At 54.5% G+C, this 17,714-nt stretch overlaps 3 protein-coding genes across 11 annotated transcripts; 1 reads left to right on the top strand and 2 right to left on the bottom strand.

The window, feature by feature from the left end:
• Window positions 1-64: 64 nt before the first annotated feature.
• IZUMO1 (izumo sperm-oocyte fusion 1) lies at window positions 65-4,236 on the bottom strand. 4 transcript variants are annotated; one of them, XM_082710416.1, is made up of 10 exons: window positions 4,031-4,236; window positions 3,193-3,343; window positions 2,681-2,755; window positions 2,419-2,505; window positions 2,117-2,137; window positions 1,694-1,774; window positions 1,407-1,507; window positions 974-1,127; window positions 474-678; window positions 65-209 (listed from the first exon to the last, which is right to left on the bottom strand). In XM_082710416.1, the coding sequence occupies exons 2-10, from the start codon at window positions 3,266-3,268 to the stop codon at window positions 86-88; spliced, it is 924 nt and encodes a 307-aa protein (XP_082566542.1). In that variant the 5' UTR covers window positions 3,269-3,343; window positions 4,031-4,236; the 3' UTR covers window positions 65-85. The 4 variants fall into 4 exon arrangements, with proteins under 4 accessions (XP_082566542.1, XP_082566541.1, XP_082566539.1 ...); XM_082710415.1 differs by lacking the exon at window positions 4,031-4,236 and having other exon boundaries at window positions 453-678; window positions 3,193-4,009; XM_082710413.1 differs by lacking the exon at window positions 4,031-4,236 and having other exon boundaries at window positions 3,193-4,009.
• Window positions 4,237-4,605: 369 nt separating this feature from the next.
• Window positions 4,606-11,003, bottom strand: FUT1 (fucosyltransferase 1 (H blood group)). Of its 6 annotated transcripts, XM_082710376.1 has the most exons (6): window positions 10,468-11,003; window positions 9,467-9,532; window positions 9,120-9,257; window positions 8,066-8,283; window positions 7,682-7,844; window positions 4,606-7,012 (listed from the first exon to the last, which is right to left on the bottom strand). In XM_082710376.1, exons 3-6 carry the CDS (start codon window positions 9,209-9,211, stop codon window positions 6,016-6,018), a joined length of 1,470 nt encoding a protein of 489 aa, XP_082566502.1. In that variant the 5' UTR covers window positions 9,212-9,257; window positions 9,467-9,532; window positions 10,468-11,003; the 3' UTR covers window positions 4,606-6,015. The 6 variants fall into 6 exon arrangements, with proteins under 6 accessions (XP_082566502.1, XP_082566503.1, XP_082566504.1 ...); XM_082710377.1 differs by lacking the exons at window positions 9,467-9,532; window positions 10,468-11,003 and having other exon boundaries at window positions 9,120-9,260; XM_082710378.1 differs by lacking the exons at window positions 9,120-9,257; window positions 9,467-9,532; window positions 10,468-11,003 and adding an exon at window positions 8,899-8,989.
• Window positions 7,870-11,406, top strand: FGF21 (fibroblast growth factor 21). Its single transcript, XM_082710456.1, has 4 exons — window positions 7,870-7,915; window positions 9,633-10,046; window positions 10,168-10,271; window positions 11,012-11,406. Exons 2-4 carry the CDS (start codon window positions 9,812-9,814, stop codon window positions 11,300-11,302), a joined length of 630 nt encoding a protein of 209 aa, XP_082566582.1. The 5' UTR covers window positions 7,870-7,915; window positions 9,633-9,811; the 3' UTR covers window positions 11,303-11,406.
• Window positions 11,407-17,714: the final 6,308 nt, after the last annotated feature.

Below are 17,714 nucleotides of genomic sequence, written 5' to 3'. Positions count from 1 at the left end.
TCCCCAGACCCCGACCTCTGGGGAAACCAAAAGTTAGGATCAGACCGGAGGAATGAGTCAGATATCGAGACAATCAGACAAATCTTTATTTGTGCCTTGATGATGTGACTTTTCCCTTTGAAACCTGTGGTGGCGTGGCAGACTCCTTCATGGTGCCCAAACAGTCCTTGATGCAACTGATCACCCTCTCAGGCCGGAAGCAAAGTATCCTGGGGGTGGGGGTTGCAAACAGCAGAACCAGATTAGGTCCTGAGTGAGGGACACCCCTCCCAGCCTCCCTATATTTGATCTAATTCTAGCAGTGATCCAAGCTTAGCCCACCTAGATAAGGCCCACCCTGTTTTCTAAGACCCATCCCCAACGGAAATACAGCTCCCAGTATTTCCCCCTAGCTCCCAGACCCCCTCCGGCGTTAGGAAGTTGGAAATCCCGCCCCTTGCTCCAAGCCCTGCCTTCTTCAGTGGGCGGCTCACGCGGTCGCAAAGCCGATTATCAGCACCACAAAGCCCCAGATCAGCAGTCCGATCAGACGGCCTCTCAGCATGTTCTCGGACTTCGGACACTGTGTCGATGTAGGCTGGCCGGCTGGGGGCCTCTGGAGGCTAATCGAATCCCCCGGACCTGCGGCCTCCTCAGCCTGGCCTGACGGTAGCTCTTCACGGATCCTTTCGGGCAACACTGACAGAGGAGAGGGAAGACGTCCTGGGAGGGCACGAAGGTCCCGCCCGAGCAAACGCAAGCCTGCTCAACTCCAGCCAGCCCCAGGACCCACGCCTAGCAGGAAGGAATCCAGCCCCTAAGTGACTGAACACTGTGGTGGGAGGGCCACACCCAGGGCACGAAGCCACACCCTCGTGACCTGAAACCACACCCCTGCAGAAAGGGAATGTGGCCCAGACCACGCCCCTGAAGCTGATTGCTTTCCCCGCCGGGACCTTGAGTCCCATACTGCTGTTAACAATGCAGCACTAACCTGTGACTCTAAAGCGGAGGACCGTGGCTGGGATGGACTGGACAGTGCCCAAACTGCAGCGGTAGACGCCTGCGTCATCCGCGGTCACCGCGGTCTTGGTCAGGATGGGATCTTTCCCCTCGGACAGCAAGGTCTCAGAATTTTGCCCCCAAACCTAGACCCAAGCTCAAGGGGTCACAGAGGCCTGGGGAATTCAGGGTTTGGGGTTGTACGAGGGTGAGATCATCATGGGGCCTCAGCGGGGGAGATGGGAGTCCCGGGTATACTGGTCGGGACATGGGGTCCTCAGGGATCAGTAGAAACCAAACCTGGTAGATAGGTCATGGGTCATAGGGATTGTGGGTGCAAGCCTGTGGTGGATACAGGGATCAAGGGGCTCACACTAGCCTGATGGACTTGGGGATCAAGGATTACAGGATTTAGAGGGCCCCACCCTGTAAAAGCTGTAATCGGTCAGGCCTTGAGAGAGTCGATGCCAGCTGAGCTCACAGTTCAGGATCATATCTTCCTTCTCGTGGACGAGTACTGGGCGCTCTGAGGGTAGGGGGTTACGGTGCGATGCTTCTTCCAAGTTCCGTGCCCTTCAACTCCCTCCCGCTTGGTCCCCGCCCAGCCTACTCGCGTCGGCCCGCTCCAGGCTCCGCCCTCTCTAGATTCAGGCTCTCCTCTGGCTCCGCCCCTCTTGCACCGCCCCCCTCCTGCCGGCCCCAGCTCTCTCACCCCCGCAATCAGGGTGCCTTAGACATTTGTGAACCCTCCGCTCGCAGCCATTGCACCAGACCAGACTCTGCAACATCACACCTGAAGGGGCGGGATCAACGCTGTATTCGCCCTGAGAGAGGAGGCTAAAAGGAGAGGGCAGGGCCAAGGGCTGGGGCGGGGTCAGGTGCCCAATCCCGGGGAGGTCAGCCCAAGGGGCGGGGGTAGAAGGCAGCCCCGCTGGAAGAGGGATAGAACCAGGCTCGGTAAAGAGTGCAAATACAATATGACGGGCTTTCCAGTAAGCCCGCAGTAGGAAAGGACTGTAGAACCTCTCAGACGTGGAGAAGGGAGAAACATCGAGACCCAAAGGGGGAGGAGAACGGCTGGGTATTACCGGAGCGACCATGAGGCATAAGGACCAGTTTCCAAATTCGAACTCACCACATCGGTTGGGACAAAAAACTGCCTCAGAAGAAAGAAAGAAAAAAAAAAAAAAAGATTATCAGATTGCTAAGTTAAAGGAGATGAGAGGAGGCAATGGGTTGGGGTTTGAACTCTTGTGTTTGAGGGAGGAAGGACCCAGGTGCCTGGATCCCAGGGACCGAGGGAGGACGGAGTTGGGAGAGCGGAGGGGCTGGACTTAGAGAAGCGGGAGGCTGGGGGGGGGGGGGGGATGGGGACAGGGACTCTGGGACTGTTGAAAAAGGGGCTGTGGTCCCTGAGGGACTCGCGTCTTCCCTCACCCTCTTTTTGGAACTGAGCTGCAAAGCGGGCAAGGATATCCTTCTGCAGGCTCAACATCCAAAACATCTCCTTCACGAAAAGCTCACCTGGGAAGGAGCAGGGTGACACAGGCCCTCACTCAAAGCCATGCGGCTAGATGACAGAGCCGGAATTTGAACCTGGGCAGTTTGGCTCACAGAGTCACTACCAGACCAGTTGTCACCAACTACCATTTCTCCGAAAGATTCTGGAGCCCCTCCCCTGGCCCCTCTGTGTATTTACCTTCTACGTTACTGTCTGTGATACGTTTCAAATCCTTCAGAAAACTCCAGGATGCGTTTTCCAGTGTGGGCTCATCTGGAGGGGTGGGAAGCAGGGATGCGGGGAGGGGGAGACAGAAGTCCAGATTACAAGCCCTACTGCCTCGTTGGCTCACCTAGTGTCAGAAACTACAATACCCATGAGGCTACTGGGCAAGGAAAAGACTGGTAAAGGGCTTGTCTGCCCATTGCCTTCTGGGAGTTGTAGTTTTTTTTAATGTGGTTTTTTATTTTGTTTTATTTTTAAGCACAAAAGTGGAGGCTAAAGTGGGGGAAACAGTATTTGCCGATCCTGGGTAAGGCCCAGAATCTGCATTCCAGCCTTCTCCATTCCCGAGCCCAGTAGGCTCTGACTCCAGCCCTGCCTTCCCTTCCCACTAAACCCCTCCGCCCCCGCCCCGGCACCCCGCTATCCTAGCCACAGACCCCTCCTTTCCCAGGACTCAGGATTTCTACGCTCTTCCCTGCCCTCACCAAGAACCCCCATATAGGAATCCTCGTGAAATGGCAGGTTCTTGAAATCCAGCACGGCGTCTTTCACCCTTTTCATAAAGCTTCCGTGGCTCTCGGCCGGCAAGTGGTCAGGCAGGTAGTCCTTCTCCAAGGAGTCTAGCGCCTCCACGACCTTTGTGGAACACATGAGACAGGCCCGGGCAGGAAGCAGGCAGCTGGCCAGCGCCGCCACCAGGAAGGGAAGTTGCGGACCCATTGAGACCAGAGCGCTCAGGCCGCGCCGAACCCCGGGAAGGGTCCTTTTACCCCACACTTTCACGCTAAGTGGAAAGATGCCCTTCTCCGAGACTAAGACCCTTAATTTGCAGGGCGCACACTTCTCGGTTAGGAAACCGAGGAGTCCGGAGACCCGATGAGCCCTAAACAGCCGCTGCCCGACCTTGAACTTGAATGCTGTGTCCTCAAATACAAGGACCCGCTGAAGAGCCGAATCCAGGCTGACGGCTTTTAGGCAGGATGAGCAGGCCACGTCGTTCCACTCTGCTATTTTCCCACGACTAAAATTAAGGATTTTGTTTGGGGGCGAGGGTGAGGTCGGTCCCGGGATTTGGAGAGCTTTTTGACTGGAGTCACGGTCACGGTTCGCCCGGGTCTACGAGGAATTTCCACAACTTCCCCTTTCTAGCTTCTCACGTGGGGCCCCAACTCCCCAAAAGATACTCCCAGGGAGTTTTCTCGGCCCCGCCCACAAGCCCAACGCGGAGTCTGAGAGGACCGCAACAAAGGGAGACTCCGCCTATCGTTCCATGATATCACAGAGGCGGCCGCCTTTTCAAACTAGAATTTTCCCAGCGCCTACCCGAAAGGAAAGTATCTTGTCCCCTCCAGCTTCTAAAACCAAGGAAAGGACTTCTGGCTTTCAGCTTCCTCCCCTCCCTGAGCCCCCGGACCCAGGCTTCCGGCTAGGTGCACTTGGCCTTTTGCAAACCTGGCGTGGAGCCACGAAGATGAAGAAAGGGGCCCTTTCTAGCCCTAGGACTACGACTCCCAGGAGGCCCTGGGGTCTCTCCCGGCCAGTCCGATGGCTCTATGGGAAATGTAGTTCCGGAGTTACACACTTCACTCGCTTCCTCCTACACTTTCTCTCCCTACCTCGTGGGGCTTGATGCCCAGGTCCCAGAGGAGAGAGGCCTAGGGCTAATACTGAGGAACTGGGGTTCTTTGGGTCCTGGAAGGTGTCTCCTTTTCTGCATCATTGGAAACAGGCCACCAGAAAAACAGGCACCATGACTCACACAATTCTGAGAACAAGAGATGGCCAGATTTGAGCAAGACAATACCCCTAGATGTGAATGAATCCCTAGCAGTTCTGAAACTTTCCTCCTACACACACACACACACACACAGGACTCCAAAACACTGCAGGGACAGGCATTAGCGATGTGGCCTTTTAATTCATACCTCCCTCTCCCCCACCTGTGGCAGCCGAATCAGGAATGATCCCTCAAAACTCCCTTAGGAAGACTGAAAAAGGGGTCTGCATTCTTCTGAGTGGACAGATGTGATCAGAGTTGTCTGTAATAAAGCTGGCAGGCCACCTTCACCCTCTTCCAAAAGCCTCAAGGCGTTCCTGGAATCTGAGTCCAGAATCCCATCCTCCGTGGCCAAACCCTGCATTCCCTTCTGCCTGGGTCTGAGGACAGCCTGGGTCTGAGAACTGCCGAGGGTCTGCACACCCTCCATTCATTTCAAACCTGAAGTCAGATTTAGTGGTTCTGTGATATCAGGGGCAGACCAGGGTTGGCAAGGGGCACAATGCCTGCCAGGCGCTTTCTGCAAGGCAGAAGGAAACATTCAAGCTGGCCGAATTCCAGAAAATGGATTCCATCATCCCTCCCCATCCCTCAGCCCTTCACCCCCCCCCCACCCCCACCTCCCCCAGACCAGTGGTGGTGGGGTGAAGGGGTGAGGGGAAGGAAGGCAGAGGAGGAAACTTCCATAATTGGGAGGGGCCAACTCAACTCAGACCTGCCTTGTGGGGCACTTGTCTTTGGCAAGTTTTGAGCTTAAAGAAAAAAGAAAAGTGTTCCCACATTTCTGAAAAACTTCACTCCAGAACTGGCTACACTTCTGAATCTGTCCCCCTCCCACCACCTCCCACATTTTCGTCCATCTGCTCAAAAAAGAGTCTTGGTCTTTCTTTTCAGGGGCTGAGAGGTCAGACAGATTTCGGGTCAGCTCTCAGCTAGCTACACATAATCTGTCTTCTACCCATATTCCCGGCAGTGGTTGAGGTGTTAAGATTTGGATTGTACCTTCCTGAGATTCTCCTGGAATTCCAGAACCTCACCCCTCTGGAAGATCCCTGCAGGATTCTCCACAGGTACTCGAGCTGGGGCCTCTAGAATGACTCCAGAAACACAGGACAGGAGTTGGTGGGTGCTTGCTCTAGGACACCCACAAGTTCCCTCAGTCCTGGGGACTGGACTTCTCTTCTCGAGAAGACCAGGGGCAACATTCGAAGGGGGAGTTGCCTGGACTTGGGTGCAGCCCGCCAGAAAGTACTCTGGATATGGGCTGGGATGAACAGGTAGGCGCTGCCTTCTAGAACTGATATGAGCCTCTCTGGGCATTGTCAACCCACAGGAAAAGATCTTCTGCTGGTTCTAAAATGTCCAGACAGCTACAGAGAGCCCTCCTTTCTCTCAAAGTCTAGCCAGCTAGAACTGCTCTAGAAATGGGGGGGAGGGCACCGGCTGTGGGGCTCCCATAGGTTTCCCCAGAAGCTGCCAGGTAAATGCCACCCCGAGACTGATCAGCGATTCCAGAAAGTCTCCCTGCTGCTCACAGCCCCGCCAGCGACTGGAGTGCAGACAAGTCGGCATTAATGCCCACCCACTCGGGCAGGAAGGCAGCCTCTGGCTTAAAGATCTTCAGGAAGTTGGAGTCAGGCAGGGTGAAGTTTGCCAGGTAGACCGTGTCTCCACCAGCCAGGTAGGCGGCCCAGAAACCGAAGGTCCCTATGGTCATGATGGTGTGGTTACACTGCATGAGCAGCGCAAAGTCCTTCCCCGGAGAGCCCTCCTGCCCATCGCCAGCAAAGATCACGTCCCCATGGGAGGCGTCGATGTTCTCCCGACACCAGGCCATGCCATTGCTGACAACCACAAAGACAGGGGCTTCGTGCCGGGCCCGGAACCAGTCCATAGCCTGCTGGAGGTAGGCGCGATCGCCCACCACCCCCTTCCAGCGCTGGGGCATGACTTGCAGGTAGTCCCCACGACGCACGTGGACCCCCACGAAGGTGCGAGGGCGGTCCCCTGCACGGCCCAAGCGGAGCTGGCTCAGGAGACCCTGGGCCTCCTGCCGTAGGTGGTCGTGCAAGGTGAACTCCCTGCGGATCTGGGTGCGGAGATGGTGGAAGAAGGTCCAGGAGCAGGGGAAGCCCGTAAGCTTCAGGAAGGCGTCCTCCAAGTGTGCGTAGTCCTCCGACATCCAGTCGTGCAGCTGTAGCTCCCGCCACGGCATGCGGCCATCCACCTCAGCGGCGAGCACGGGCAGGCTGATGCGGAACACGGGGGCGAGCGCGGCGTGCATGGCGGGCAGGATGAACGCCTGGCGACCGTTGAGCTGGGCCAGGGCCAGCAGCGTGGCGTACTGCCCCATCTGGTTACCAAAGCGGCCATCTGGGTAGATGGTCCAGATTCCTGAGAGCGAGGCAGGGGGCTTGAGACAGGGAAAGGAGGCGTTGGGCTCCATCGGCGTGCCTGACAGGCAGAAGACGGCCACAGGGGGTGTCAGCAGGCGGCGGGCCGGACACAGGGCAGTCAGGTCCAGGCCACTGTGAAAGAGGTCTTGGTGGATGTGGAGGAAGAAGACGGCTGAAAGAACACAGACTAGCAGGAAGGTCAGACAGAGCTGCCGCCGGCTGGGGGCCCACATGGCTGAAGGGGAGGAGAGATGAGTTAGCAGTGACTCAAGGGGCCCAAGGACGTATGTCAAGGAGCAGAGGCCAGTCGGAAGGAGGACTAAGGATTCAGACTCCTGGGTCCTGGGGAAGGGGGGATCGGGGTCCTGGATCTTAGGGTGGAGAAGCGAGGTCTTGGAATTTCAGGGGATGGGGATGGGAAATGGTGTTTTCCAAGAGAGCATTGGTCTGGGACCCAGCAGTCATCTCCACATCTTGGGATCTGGCTCCCCTGGGGCCCCCGAGGCCCACTGAAGTTGGGCAATGTTCCACCAACTCCTTTCTCTGGTGTACCCGGGGCTGGGGAGAAGGGAAGGAGGTGGGCAGCCTCCACTATGGAGGTGACGGGAAGACACAGGCCAAGCAGAACAGGATTAGTCTGGACGCCCAGACTGGAGGAAGGGATCTTGGTTCCTGGAGAAGCAGGAGTTGCAGGCGGGGTGGAGACTCCCCAGATCCTAAGCGGCGAGAGGTTGGGGGTGCGCCTCGCGGGAAGGGAAGGCCCAGGTTCCTAGGTGCCAGGCATCTGCTAGGCCCACTCACCTGAGCTTCTGGCGGATGGCAGATCCGCAGTCAGCTTGGCGAGACTGCAGCGAGCCGTCCGCAAGTGCAGTCCACATCCGGCCGCCCCCGGAATCCCGAACTCCAGATCCCAAGGCTCGGCAGCCCTCCCCTCCATGCCGCTTCCCCCGACCGGCTCCAAGGGCTCGGGGAGGAGAGGAAGGAGATGGGCGCGGTTCCGAGGCTCGCAGCCTCCGCCCCTCCAGGGCCAGGCAGGTAGGTCCGAGGCGGAGCCCCGCCCCCGTCCTGGAGCCCCAGGCTGGGGTGGGAGCCTCCGCCCCCTGTCCTCCCCAGACCCCGCGACCTGCGCCCAGCCCCATCCCCTCCGGCCTCGGCCAGCCACAGGGCTTTCCAGGATCCGCCTACCTAGCCTCCAGCAGCGGCATCCTTCCGTGGACGTGGACTTATAGCGCCCGACGCGATGCTGGACCCAGGTGTTCGGGTCCATGGACTTCTCCCCCTTCTCTGGCACCCCGGGCTCACAGCCTGCCCCGGGTACCTGGAGGCTCGGAGCCCGGTCACTCCCCGGACACCAGGCCCCGGCTGGGAGTAAGATCCTCCGCCCTCTGTCTGCCTCGTCCTCCCTGTGGGGGTGAGGAACCCGTTCGCCGGGCTGCTCCTGGAACGGATGGAAAACCTCCTCCAGCTGTCAGGGTCCCAGACGCGGGAGCCTCCTGTCTGTGGGTGTCCCCACGCACACCAGGCACAGCTGATCGCCCCTGTCCACACCGCACACCTCCAGATGCCAGAGCCGAGGCCCCCAGCCTCTCCTCCGTGGGGATTGGATGGTCTGGTGCCAACTGCTCCTTTCTAGACGGGCCCCTCCTGGTGATAGCCTCTCCTTGAGCCCGGAAGGAGCTGGCAGGTGGGAGTGGAAGCCTGTTTATCCTCCCACAGTGCCAGGTTGGGATTCAAAGGCTTTGCTTTGCAGCACACCTGAAACTGTTCCCATGGTCAAGGTGGCCCTACCCAGCCCCACCCTGGGCGGCTGCAGCAGGGAAGCGTGAACATTCAATAGGGATTTGACTTCACTGTCCAGAGACTTGGCCATAAATGTCTCCAGACCCAGGAGTGGGGCCCCCAGGCCTCTCCTTCCTCAGACCCTGGACTTCCAACCCCAGTCCCCTCCCCTCTTTAGTTAGAGAAGTTCAGGCCCCCAGTGCCCTCCTCGCTCAGACCCAGGTGGCCAGTCTCTGTACCTTTGGTTTCCAGGAAACTGCCCACCCCCTCATTCCCTTTGGGCTCCTGCCTCTCAGTTCCCCCTCCAGAGCCTGGCTGGGACTCCAACGCTGAGTCAGAGACTCTCACCCTCCCCCTGCCCCAAGCTATTTTGAGAGCACCCTTCTGGGCCTGGGGATAGCTTCTCTGGTGAAAGAAATACCACGATTGCATCAGGGAGGAGAGAGAGAGAAACTAGGACCTTTGGTGCAGGAGGAGCATCTGGGCTGGGGTTGGTGACTTTGAGGTCAGGATGCCTCTGTCCCTGCAGGGGACGCTTTGGTCATGTGGCATTCGCAGCCTTCCTGATGATCGAGGAACACATGTGACCCCCAGAAACCTAGAAATTCAGGTGGCGTGCAGAAATTCCAGTTATGGGACACAGTCTGAGTCTGTCAGTCAGGGAAGCAGATTTCCAGCCCCCTGCCCCCCAGCCCTCCCCTCCCTGAGATTCCAGGGGTCCCGGTCCCCCAGCCCCTGTCACCCAGGTCCCAGTTCTTCCGAACCCTCTCCCCCTAATTCCTCAGACTGGGAAGTCCAGGTCCCCACCTGAAAGGACCCCCCCGGATTGCATCATCCGTTCAGCCCGATCTGGCCACCGTGGAATCCTGGTTCCTGCCAAGTGGGTCAAATATCATGGGTCAGGTGTGGGGAAGGTAGGTAACGGGGCGGGTCTGTCTGGATATAAATTTTGGAGAGCCTGCATCCCTTCTAGGAGACCTGGGTGTTCGGTTCAGCTGGGAATCCATGTGTGAGAGGACCCAGGCGATCAGGCTAAGCAGTGATCCGTGACTCTGCTCTCCCAGACGGCCAGGATCTGGAACAAAATCTCTACCATTCCTCTCGCTTATCAGACCCCAGACCCCAGATCTCGCCTGAGGACGTGAGCCATTGATGGGCTGGGAGGAGGCCAGGTCCGAGCACCTGGGGCTGTGGGTCCCTGTGATGGCAGTCCTTTTGCTGGGAGCCTGCCGGGCATACCCTATTCCTGACTCCAGCCCCCTCCTCCAATTTGGAGGCCAAGTTCGACAGCGGTACCTCTACACAGACGACGCTCAGGAGACGGAGGCCCACCTAGCGATCAGGGCTGATGGCACGGTGGTGGGGGCTGCCCGCCGGAGCCCCGAAAGTGAGTATATAGACCAGGGGTGGTCTGCGGGAGGAGGGACTGGAGGCCTGGACTCCCAGGTCCAAGAGAGAGGGGCCTGGGAAGAGGCCCTCTGAGTCCCTGACCACTTTCTCCCCCTCAGGTCTCTTGGAGCTGAAAGCCCTGAAGCCAGGGGTCATTCAGATCTTGGGAGTGAAAACATCCAGGTTCCTGTGCCAGGGCCCGAATGGGACACTGTACGGATCGGTGAGTTTCCGGGGTGCCCCTCCTTGTGCTCCACCCTCCCTCCTGTCATCTTCACCCATCTGGGGCACCACGTCTGGCACCTGTGGCCTGGGCCAGGCTTGGTCCTGTGCTCTCCACATGCTTGTACCACGCCAGCCCCCCTACCTGTGGGAGCTGACTTTGTCCATGTTTACAAGGAGAGGAAACTGAGGCTTACACAGGGACATGCCAGCTGCGAGTCACGAGGCCTGTGAATGACAGAGTGGCCTGAGAGGCTGAGTCTTGTGACTTAGAACCCCTGGTGGCCGCATGGTCCTCCTACATGTCCTGTTCCTGCTGGGCACAGGGTCCCTCCGAGGACCCATGGCCTGTAAAGTGACTGTGACCCCTGGAAGGAAGCCAGATGCTGCTGTCTGGACTCAGAGAGCCTTGACTGCTCCCTGGGCTGGAATAATCCTCTCTGGGAAGTGGGGTCGGGAGGTGGACTGCCCAGAGGGAAAGGAGGAGCCTGCTTCTGTTGTTTGTGTCTGGGGACTTGGACTCTGGATCTGAGGGAGGAGGGGCTCCCCCAGCTCTCTAGGAGTGTCTGGACTCCTGTATCCTGTTGGAGGGGAGCACTCTGTGGTCAGAAAGAAGAGAGAGCTGGGGGCCCCCAGACGCCCAGGTCCGAGGGAAGAGGGCGCCGGCCTGGATGCCTGGGTCCTGCAGCAGGACTATGTGAAGGGATCCCATGTCTCTGATCTCTCTTCTTGTTCCCGCAGTTCCACTTCGACCCCGTAGCCTGCAGCTTCCGGGAAGTGCTTCTGGAAGATGGATACAACATCTACCACTCTGAGACCCTGGGCCTCCCACTGCGCCTGCCCCCCCACAACTCCCCGTACCGGGACCTGGCGCCCCGGGGACCTGCCCGCTTCCTGCCCCTGCCAGGCCTGCTTCCGGCCACCCCGGAGTCCCCGGGGATCCCAGCCCCCGAGCCTCCCGACGTGGGCTCCTCAGACCCCCTGAGCATGGTGGGGCCTTTGCAGGGTCGAAGTCCCAGCTACACTTCCTGAAGCCGCCGGCTGTTTATTACGGGGTCTCCTCTTTATTTATTGGGTTATTTATCTTATTTATTTATTTTTTATTTTTATTACTTGGGATAATAAAGAATCTGAGAGGAGGACCCGAGTGAGCCTGTGTGAGTGTTTGAGGGAGGTTATGGGATCTGCTTCCCCGTCTCCCATCCACCCCAAGCACCCCTGTCCCCATTGTCAGGAAGCTGTGGGAAGGTCCCAGTTGCCCTCTGGGCCTCAGTTTTCTGCTCTGCTTTGGTGTCCCCAGGGACTCTGGACTATCCCTGCCCTTTGACAGGAGAAGGCTTTTTAACCTCCCGTCCCCTCCCCAACCCACCCCCAACCTCGGGCTTGTGGTGTGCAACTATTTTTCTGAGGTACCTCAATAACAGGGAGCATTTAAACAATGACACTGCAGACCTAAGGCCTCATGGGAGACGTAGTTTTCTGGATCCACTTAGCACAAGGAATGGGATGACATCTGGGTCCTCAGGGCCCAGGCAAATGCTCTTGGATCCTAGGGCCATAATTGGTGTGAGATGGGACTCTTGAGTCCTGAGGGATCGGAGAGCTGGATATCTGGACACCTGGGTCCCAGGAGAACAGGGGAAGAGGAACATGGAACGCCGGTCTGAGGGCAGACTCTGGAGACTGGGAGTCCTGGTCCTCAGGAGAACACTTGAGGATCTAAATGCTTCCATCCAGGTGCTTAGGGACTCCAGAACTTAACGACTGTCACAGACCCCAGCCCCAGGGAGTTGCCCGATCTCCCTCCCTCCCCACCATCCAGATTTCCACATTGCTCCTAGGGTCATTTCCCAGTTAGGAAGGACAGGAGGACTGACCCCTCCCCGGGGCTCATGGTCAGTGCCCTTTAGGTCCTGGGTGTCTGACCAACTACCGCAGGCCCTTGGGACTTGTGGTTTTGGACCCCTCATTTTAATTCCCCTGTTCCAATGAGAGGAACATCTCCGTGGAAGAGTGGGGGGATATCAGTGCAGGTCCCTGAAGCTCATGAGACGGAGTCAGTACCCGGAGGAGATGAAAGTCTGTATTTGTGGAAGGGTGGTTTTTTGCTCTGATGGCAGAGGCTGGCTCAGGTGGGGGAGAGTATTTTCACCGGAAGCAGGAGCCGAGATGCCACAAAACTCACCGGCAGCTTTCACAGGGTGGGGTGCAAAGTGTGCTCAGTGGGGAGTTGCAAAGTGCACAAAAGGACAGCAGGGTCTCGCCCTTGAAACTGGCAGCAACCTGGGGAGCCAGCCTGGGAAGGGATCCCAGGAAGTGAACTTATTGGTTCAGCTCTAGGGCCTGGGGTGCCCTTTGTCAGCTCTTGGCAGGTGCCCTATGCTTGAGATGCTGCAGAAAGGCCAACAGCATCAGCACCGCCTGGGAACTTGCTAGAAATGCACGTTCCCGACCCCAGACCTCTTGGATCAAAAAATTCTGGGGACTAAGCAAACTCCTAGACACAGAAATCAGTTTAGTGGTTGCCACCAACCGGTAGGAGGGTGGAAAGGGGAGCGTATGATTTTCCCCAGGGGCCGCCATACGAAGTACCACAAACTGAGTGATTTAAAACACAGAGATGTGCTCCTTCACAGTTCTGGGGGCATAGAAGTCTGAAATCAAGGTGTTGGCAGGGACAGCCTCTCTCCCAAGTCTCTTGGGAAGAAGACTTCTTTACTTCTTTCCAGCTTCTGGTGGTCCGCTGGCAATCCTTGGCATCCCTTGGCTTAGAAACATGTCACCCCAATCTCCGTCTCCATATGGTCTTTTCCCCAAGTGTCTATGTGTGTCTGCGTCTAAATCACCCTCTTGGGGTGCCTGGGTGGCTTAGTGGTTTAAGTCTCTGCCTTCGGCTCTCTTTGCCTGCCACTCTGCCTACTTGGTCTCTCTCTCTCTCTGTCAAATAAATAAATAAATAAATAAATAAATAAAATCTTAAAAAAAAAATAATGGCTCAGTAGGATGAGCATGGGATGCTTAATGTTTGTAGTTTTGAGCCCCATGTTGGGCATAGAGATTATTTAAAAATAAAATCTTTTTTTTAAGATTTTATTTATTTGACAGAGATTACAAGTAGTGGAGAGGCAGACAGAGAGAGAGGAGGAAGCAGGCTCCCTGCTGAGCAGAGAGCCCGACTCGGGGCTCAATCCCAGGACCTTGGGACCATGACCTGAGCCGAGGCAGAGGCTTAACCCACTGAGCCACCCAGGCGCCCCTAAAGTGTTTTTTTTGTTTTGTTTTGTTTTGTTTTTTAGAGTTTATTTATTTATTTGGCAGAGAGAGGTCACGAGTAGGCAGAGAGGCAGGCAGAGAGAGAGGAGGAAGAAGGCTCCCTGCTGAGCAGAGAGCCTGATGCAGGGCTCAATCCCAGGACCCTGGGATCATGACCTGAGCCAAAGGCAGAGGCTTAACCCACTGAGCCATCCAGGTGCCCCAAAATAAAATCTTTTAAAAAAGGAAAAGATACATATATATAACCTCTCAGTACATCAAGCTCTCCAAAATTGTGTAGACAGGTCAGTTTTCTCTCCCACTAGTATCTGAAGCTTTTCTCTCCTTTACTCCCAGAGTTCCAGTTTTCACAAGACTAGAGCTACTAGACTAGACCTATTTTTTCTAAAAAGAAAGGATAATTATGTAACCCAATAGAAGTGTCCATTATTGCTATAATGACAATCATATTACAGTATATAAATGTATCAAATGAACAGGCTATGTGCCTTGAATTTATACAATGTTTTATGTCAACTATAGTTCAATAATACTATTTTTTTCGTTTTTAAAAAATTCAGGCTGGGTGGCCTGATTCAGGCTGGTTTCTTAATCTTCCATGGGGCTTGAACTCACAACCCTGAGATCCAAGACCTGAGGTGAGATTAAGAGTCTAACGCTTTGGGTGCCTGGGGGGGCTCAGTCAGTGAAGCGTCTGCCTTTGGCTCAGGTCATGATCCCAGGGTCCTGGGATGGAGCCCCGCATCAGGCTCCCTGCTCAGCGGGGAGTCTGCTTCTCCCTCATCTCCACACCCCCAGCCCTACTTGTGCTCTCTCTTTCTCTCTCAAATAAATAAATAAATCTTAAAAAAAAAAAAAAAGAGTCTGCAGCTTAACTGACTGAGCCATGCAGGCGCCCCCAGAATGTCATTATTTGGAAGGACAAAACTCCATGCTTTAAAAAATAGTATTATTAAGTGTGTAAGCCTGATGATTCACAGACCTGTACCCCTGAGGCAAAAATAGACGATATGTTAACAAAAAAATAATTTTTTATAAATTTTTTTTATTAAAGATTTTTATTTATTTATTTATTTATTTGACAGACAGAGATTACAAGTAGACAGAGAGTTTTCTGACTTGAATCATTGCATTGTGGTTCTTTTTTTTTTTTAAGATTTTATTTATTTGACAGAGATCACAAGTAGGCAGAGAGGCAGGCAGAGAGAGTGAGAGGGAAGCAGGCTCCCTGCCGAGCAGAGAGCCCGATGCAGGGCTTGATCCCAGGACCCTGAGATCATGATCTGAGCTGAAGACAGTGGCTTAAACCACAGAGCCACCCAGGTGCCCCTGCATTGTGGTTCTTAAAAAGAATGTCCTTGTTCTTAGCAAATACACACTGCTGTATTTAGGGACAAAGGAGCGTGGCACCTCTGGTGTTTTCTCATATGCCTCTGGAAATGTAAATATATAATAATACAGAGAGAGAACAATGGGATGATAAGACAAAACGGGGGTGGGGACAGCGAGCCCTGGAGCCTGGTAAAGCATCTGTGAAATTCTTTGCACTAGTCTGGGAACTTTTCTGTACGTTCAAAATTATATCAGGTAAAAGCTACCCCTGTGGGGGTGGGGGGCTGGGGAATCCAAGCTGTGACCTCATTGTCACCTCACCTCTTTCCAAACATCCTTCTAAATGTATGGAGAGCCTGTGAGAAGACAGAAATTTCCAGATCTCCTCCCTCACAAAAGAAGACGATGATGAAGAAGAAGGAGAAGGAGAGGGAGGGAAGGAAGAAGAAAAGGACAGAAGGTGACAGGAAAGGTAAAAGAAAGGGAGGGAAGAGGCCAACACAGGAAACAGTGAAATCAGAGTGGAATGCCGGCTGAGCAGGAAGGAGCTTTCTGGAACGTTCAGACACTGACAGGGATGTCTATGAAGAGAAAGCTCCACGGCCAGAATTTCAGTGAAAGCCTGATGTTTAGGGGCGCCTGGGTGGCTCAGTGGGTTAAAACCTCTGCCTTCAGCTCAGGTCATGATCCCGGGGTCCTGGGATGGAGCCCCGCATCAGGCTCCCTGCTTGGCGGGGAGCCTGCTTCTCCCTCTGCCCCTCCCCTTGCTCATGCTCTTTCTTTCTCAAATAATAAATAATCTTGAAATAAAAGAAAGTCCCACTGATCTACCTCCAATGAGACATTACTTAGCCTTAAAAAGGAGGGACTTTGGGACACAGGCTGCATGGCAGAGGAAGCCTGAAGCCATTTATGCCAAAGGCTACGATCTGGGGGAAAGAGGATGGTGTGGAGTTGCCCATTGGATGGGCAGAGTCTCCATTTGGGAAGATGAAAAAGTTCTGGAGGAGGAGTCCTGCCTGGGTGTCTCAGCGGTTGGGTGCCTCCCTTCAGCTCAGGTCCTGGTCCTGGGGTCCTGGGATCGAGTCCCATGTCGGGTTCTCCGCTCAGCAGGGAGTCGCCCTCTCCCTCTTCCTCTGCCCCTCCACGTGTTCATTCTCTCTCTCACCCTCTCTCTCTCTCGCTCTCAAATAATTAAAGTTTAAAAGAAAGAAAGAAAAAGTTCTAGGGGAACAGATGGCGGTCATAGTGGACCTCAGCATGAATGCTCTTAACGCCACCGATCTGTGCACGTATGAACAGTTAAAATGGCAAGTGTCTTGCTATGTGTCTCTCACCACAGTAAAAATGAAGTCTCAGGGTGCCCAACTGGCTCAGTCGGAAGAGCACGTGACTCTCGATCTCAGGGTCACGAGTTCCAGCTCCACATTGGGTGTAAAGATTCCTCAAACAAATAAGTAAATGGACAAAATTAAAATAAAAAATAATCACCCCCCCCCCCCAGAAATAATCACCCAGTGGCTCTAGGAGGACCTCCAGGAGCTTTTCCTATGTGTGCTTGGGCTCTGGATGGCAGAGAAATGATTCTCTACTGATTTTTTAAATTTAATTAATTAGTTAGTTTTAATTAATTAATTAATTAAATTTTAAAAATCAGTAAAGAATCATTTCCCAGCCATCCAGAGCCCAAGCATTAATTAATTTAGTAATTTGAGAGATAGAGCGAGAGAGAGCAAGAGGGCACAAGCAAGGGAGCGGCAGAGGCAGAGGGAGAAGCAACACACTGAGCAGAAAGCCAGATGCGGGACTCGATCCCAGGACTCTGAGATCCTGACCTGAGCCGGAGGCAGCGGCTTAACCCACTGAGCCACCCAGGCGTCCCCTCCACTGAATGCTGAGTGACCACCCAACCAGTCTCATGTGGAATGGGCTGGAAATCAAGCTGGGTGGTTGAGGCACTGACAAGCTGAGAAATTAATGGTGTAGTGGTTGGGCTGGTGATGTCCCTAGGTCTCCCGCCAAAGCAAAGAGAAAGCTTCTCTAGAGAGACATCACCCAGCTCAGATTGAACAGAGGAAGGCTTGAGTGAGCTCATCCTGAAAAGTCATGAAACACAGGAGGGAACTAGGCACATAGATGGTAAGCCAGCAAGGACATTGTCCCACCCCATTCCACCCCTTAAAATCTTAAAAAAAATAAAATTTTATTTTATTTTTTTTAAGATTTTATTTTTAGGGGCGCCTGGGTGGTTCAGGCGTATGTATGTTACACAACATAACAATCACTCACTTAACCAATTTTTTAAAAACATTTTATTTATCTGACAGACAGAATACAAGTAGGCAGAGAGGCAGGCAGAGAGAGAGGAAGAGAAGCAGGCCCCCTACTGAGCAGAGAGCCTGATGCGGGGCTCCATCCCAGGGTCCTGGGATCATGACCCAAGCTGAAGGCAGAGGCTTTAACCCACTGAACCACCCAGGCGCCCTCACTTAGCCATTTTTAAGTCTACAGTTTAGCAGTCTTTTTTTTTTTTTTTTTTAGTTTTTTAAAAATTTATTTGACACAAAGAGAGATCACAAGTAGGCAGAGAGGCAGGCAGAAGAGAGAGGAGGAAGCAGGCTCCCTGCTTAGTAGAGACACCCTCCACCCCCAATGTGGGGCTCAATCCCAGGACCCTGAGATCATGACCTAAGCCAAAGGCAGAGACTTAACCCAATGAGCCACCCAGGCGCCCCTACATTTTAGCAGTCTTGAATGATTAATGTCATGGGGCAGACAGTTCCCAGAACTTTTTTCATCTTGTAAAATTCAACCTCTGTACCCATTGAACAACTCCCCA

Source organism: Mustela nivalis (assembly GCF_964662115.1).
Source record: "Mustela nivalis genome assembly, chromosome: 18".
Lineage (NCBI taxonomy): Eukaryota > Metazoa > Chordata > Mammalia > Carnivora > Mustelidae > Mustela > Mustela nivalis.
The sequence above is the reverse complement of the archived record's forward strand: the minus strand, read 5'-3'. Positions and strand labels throughout refer to the sequence as shown.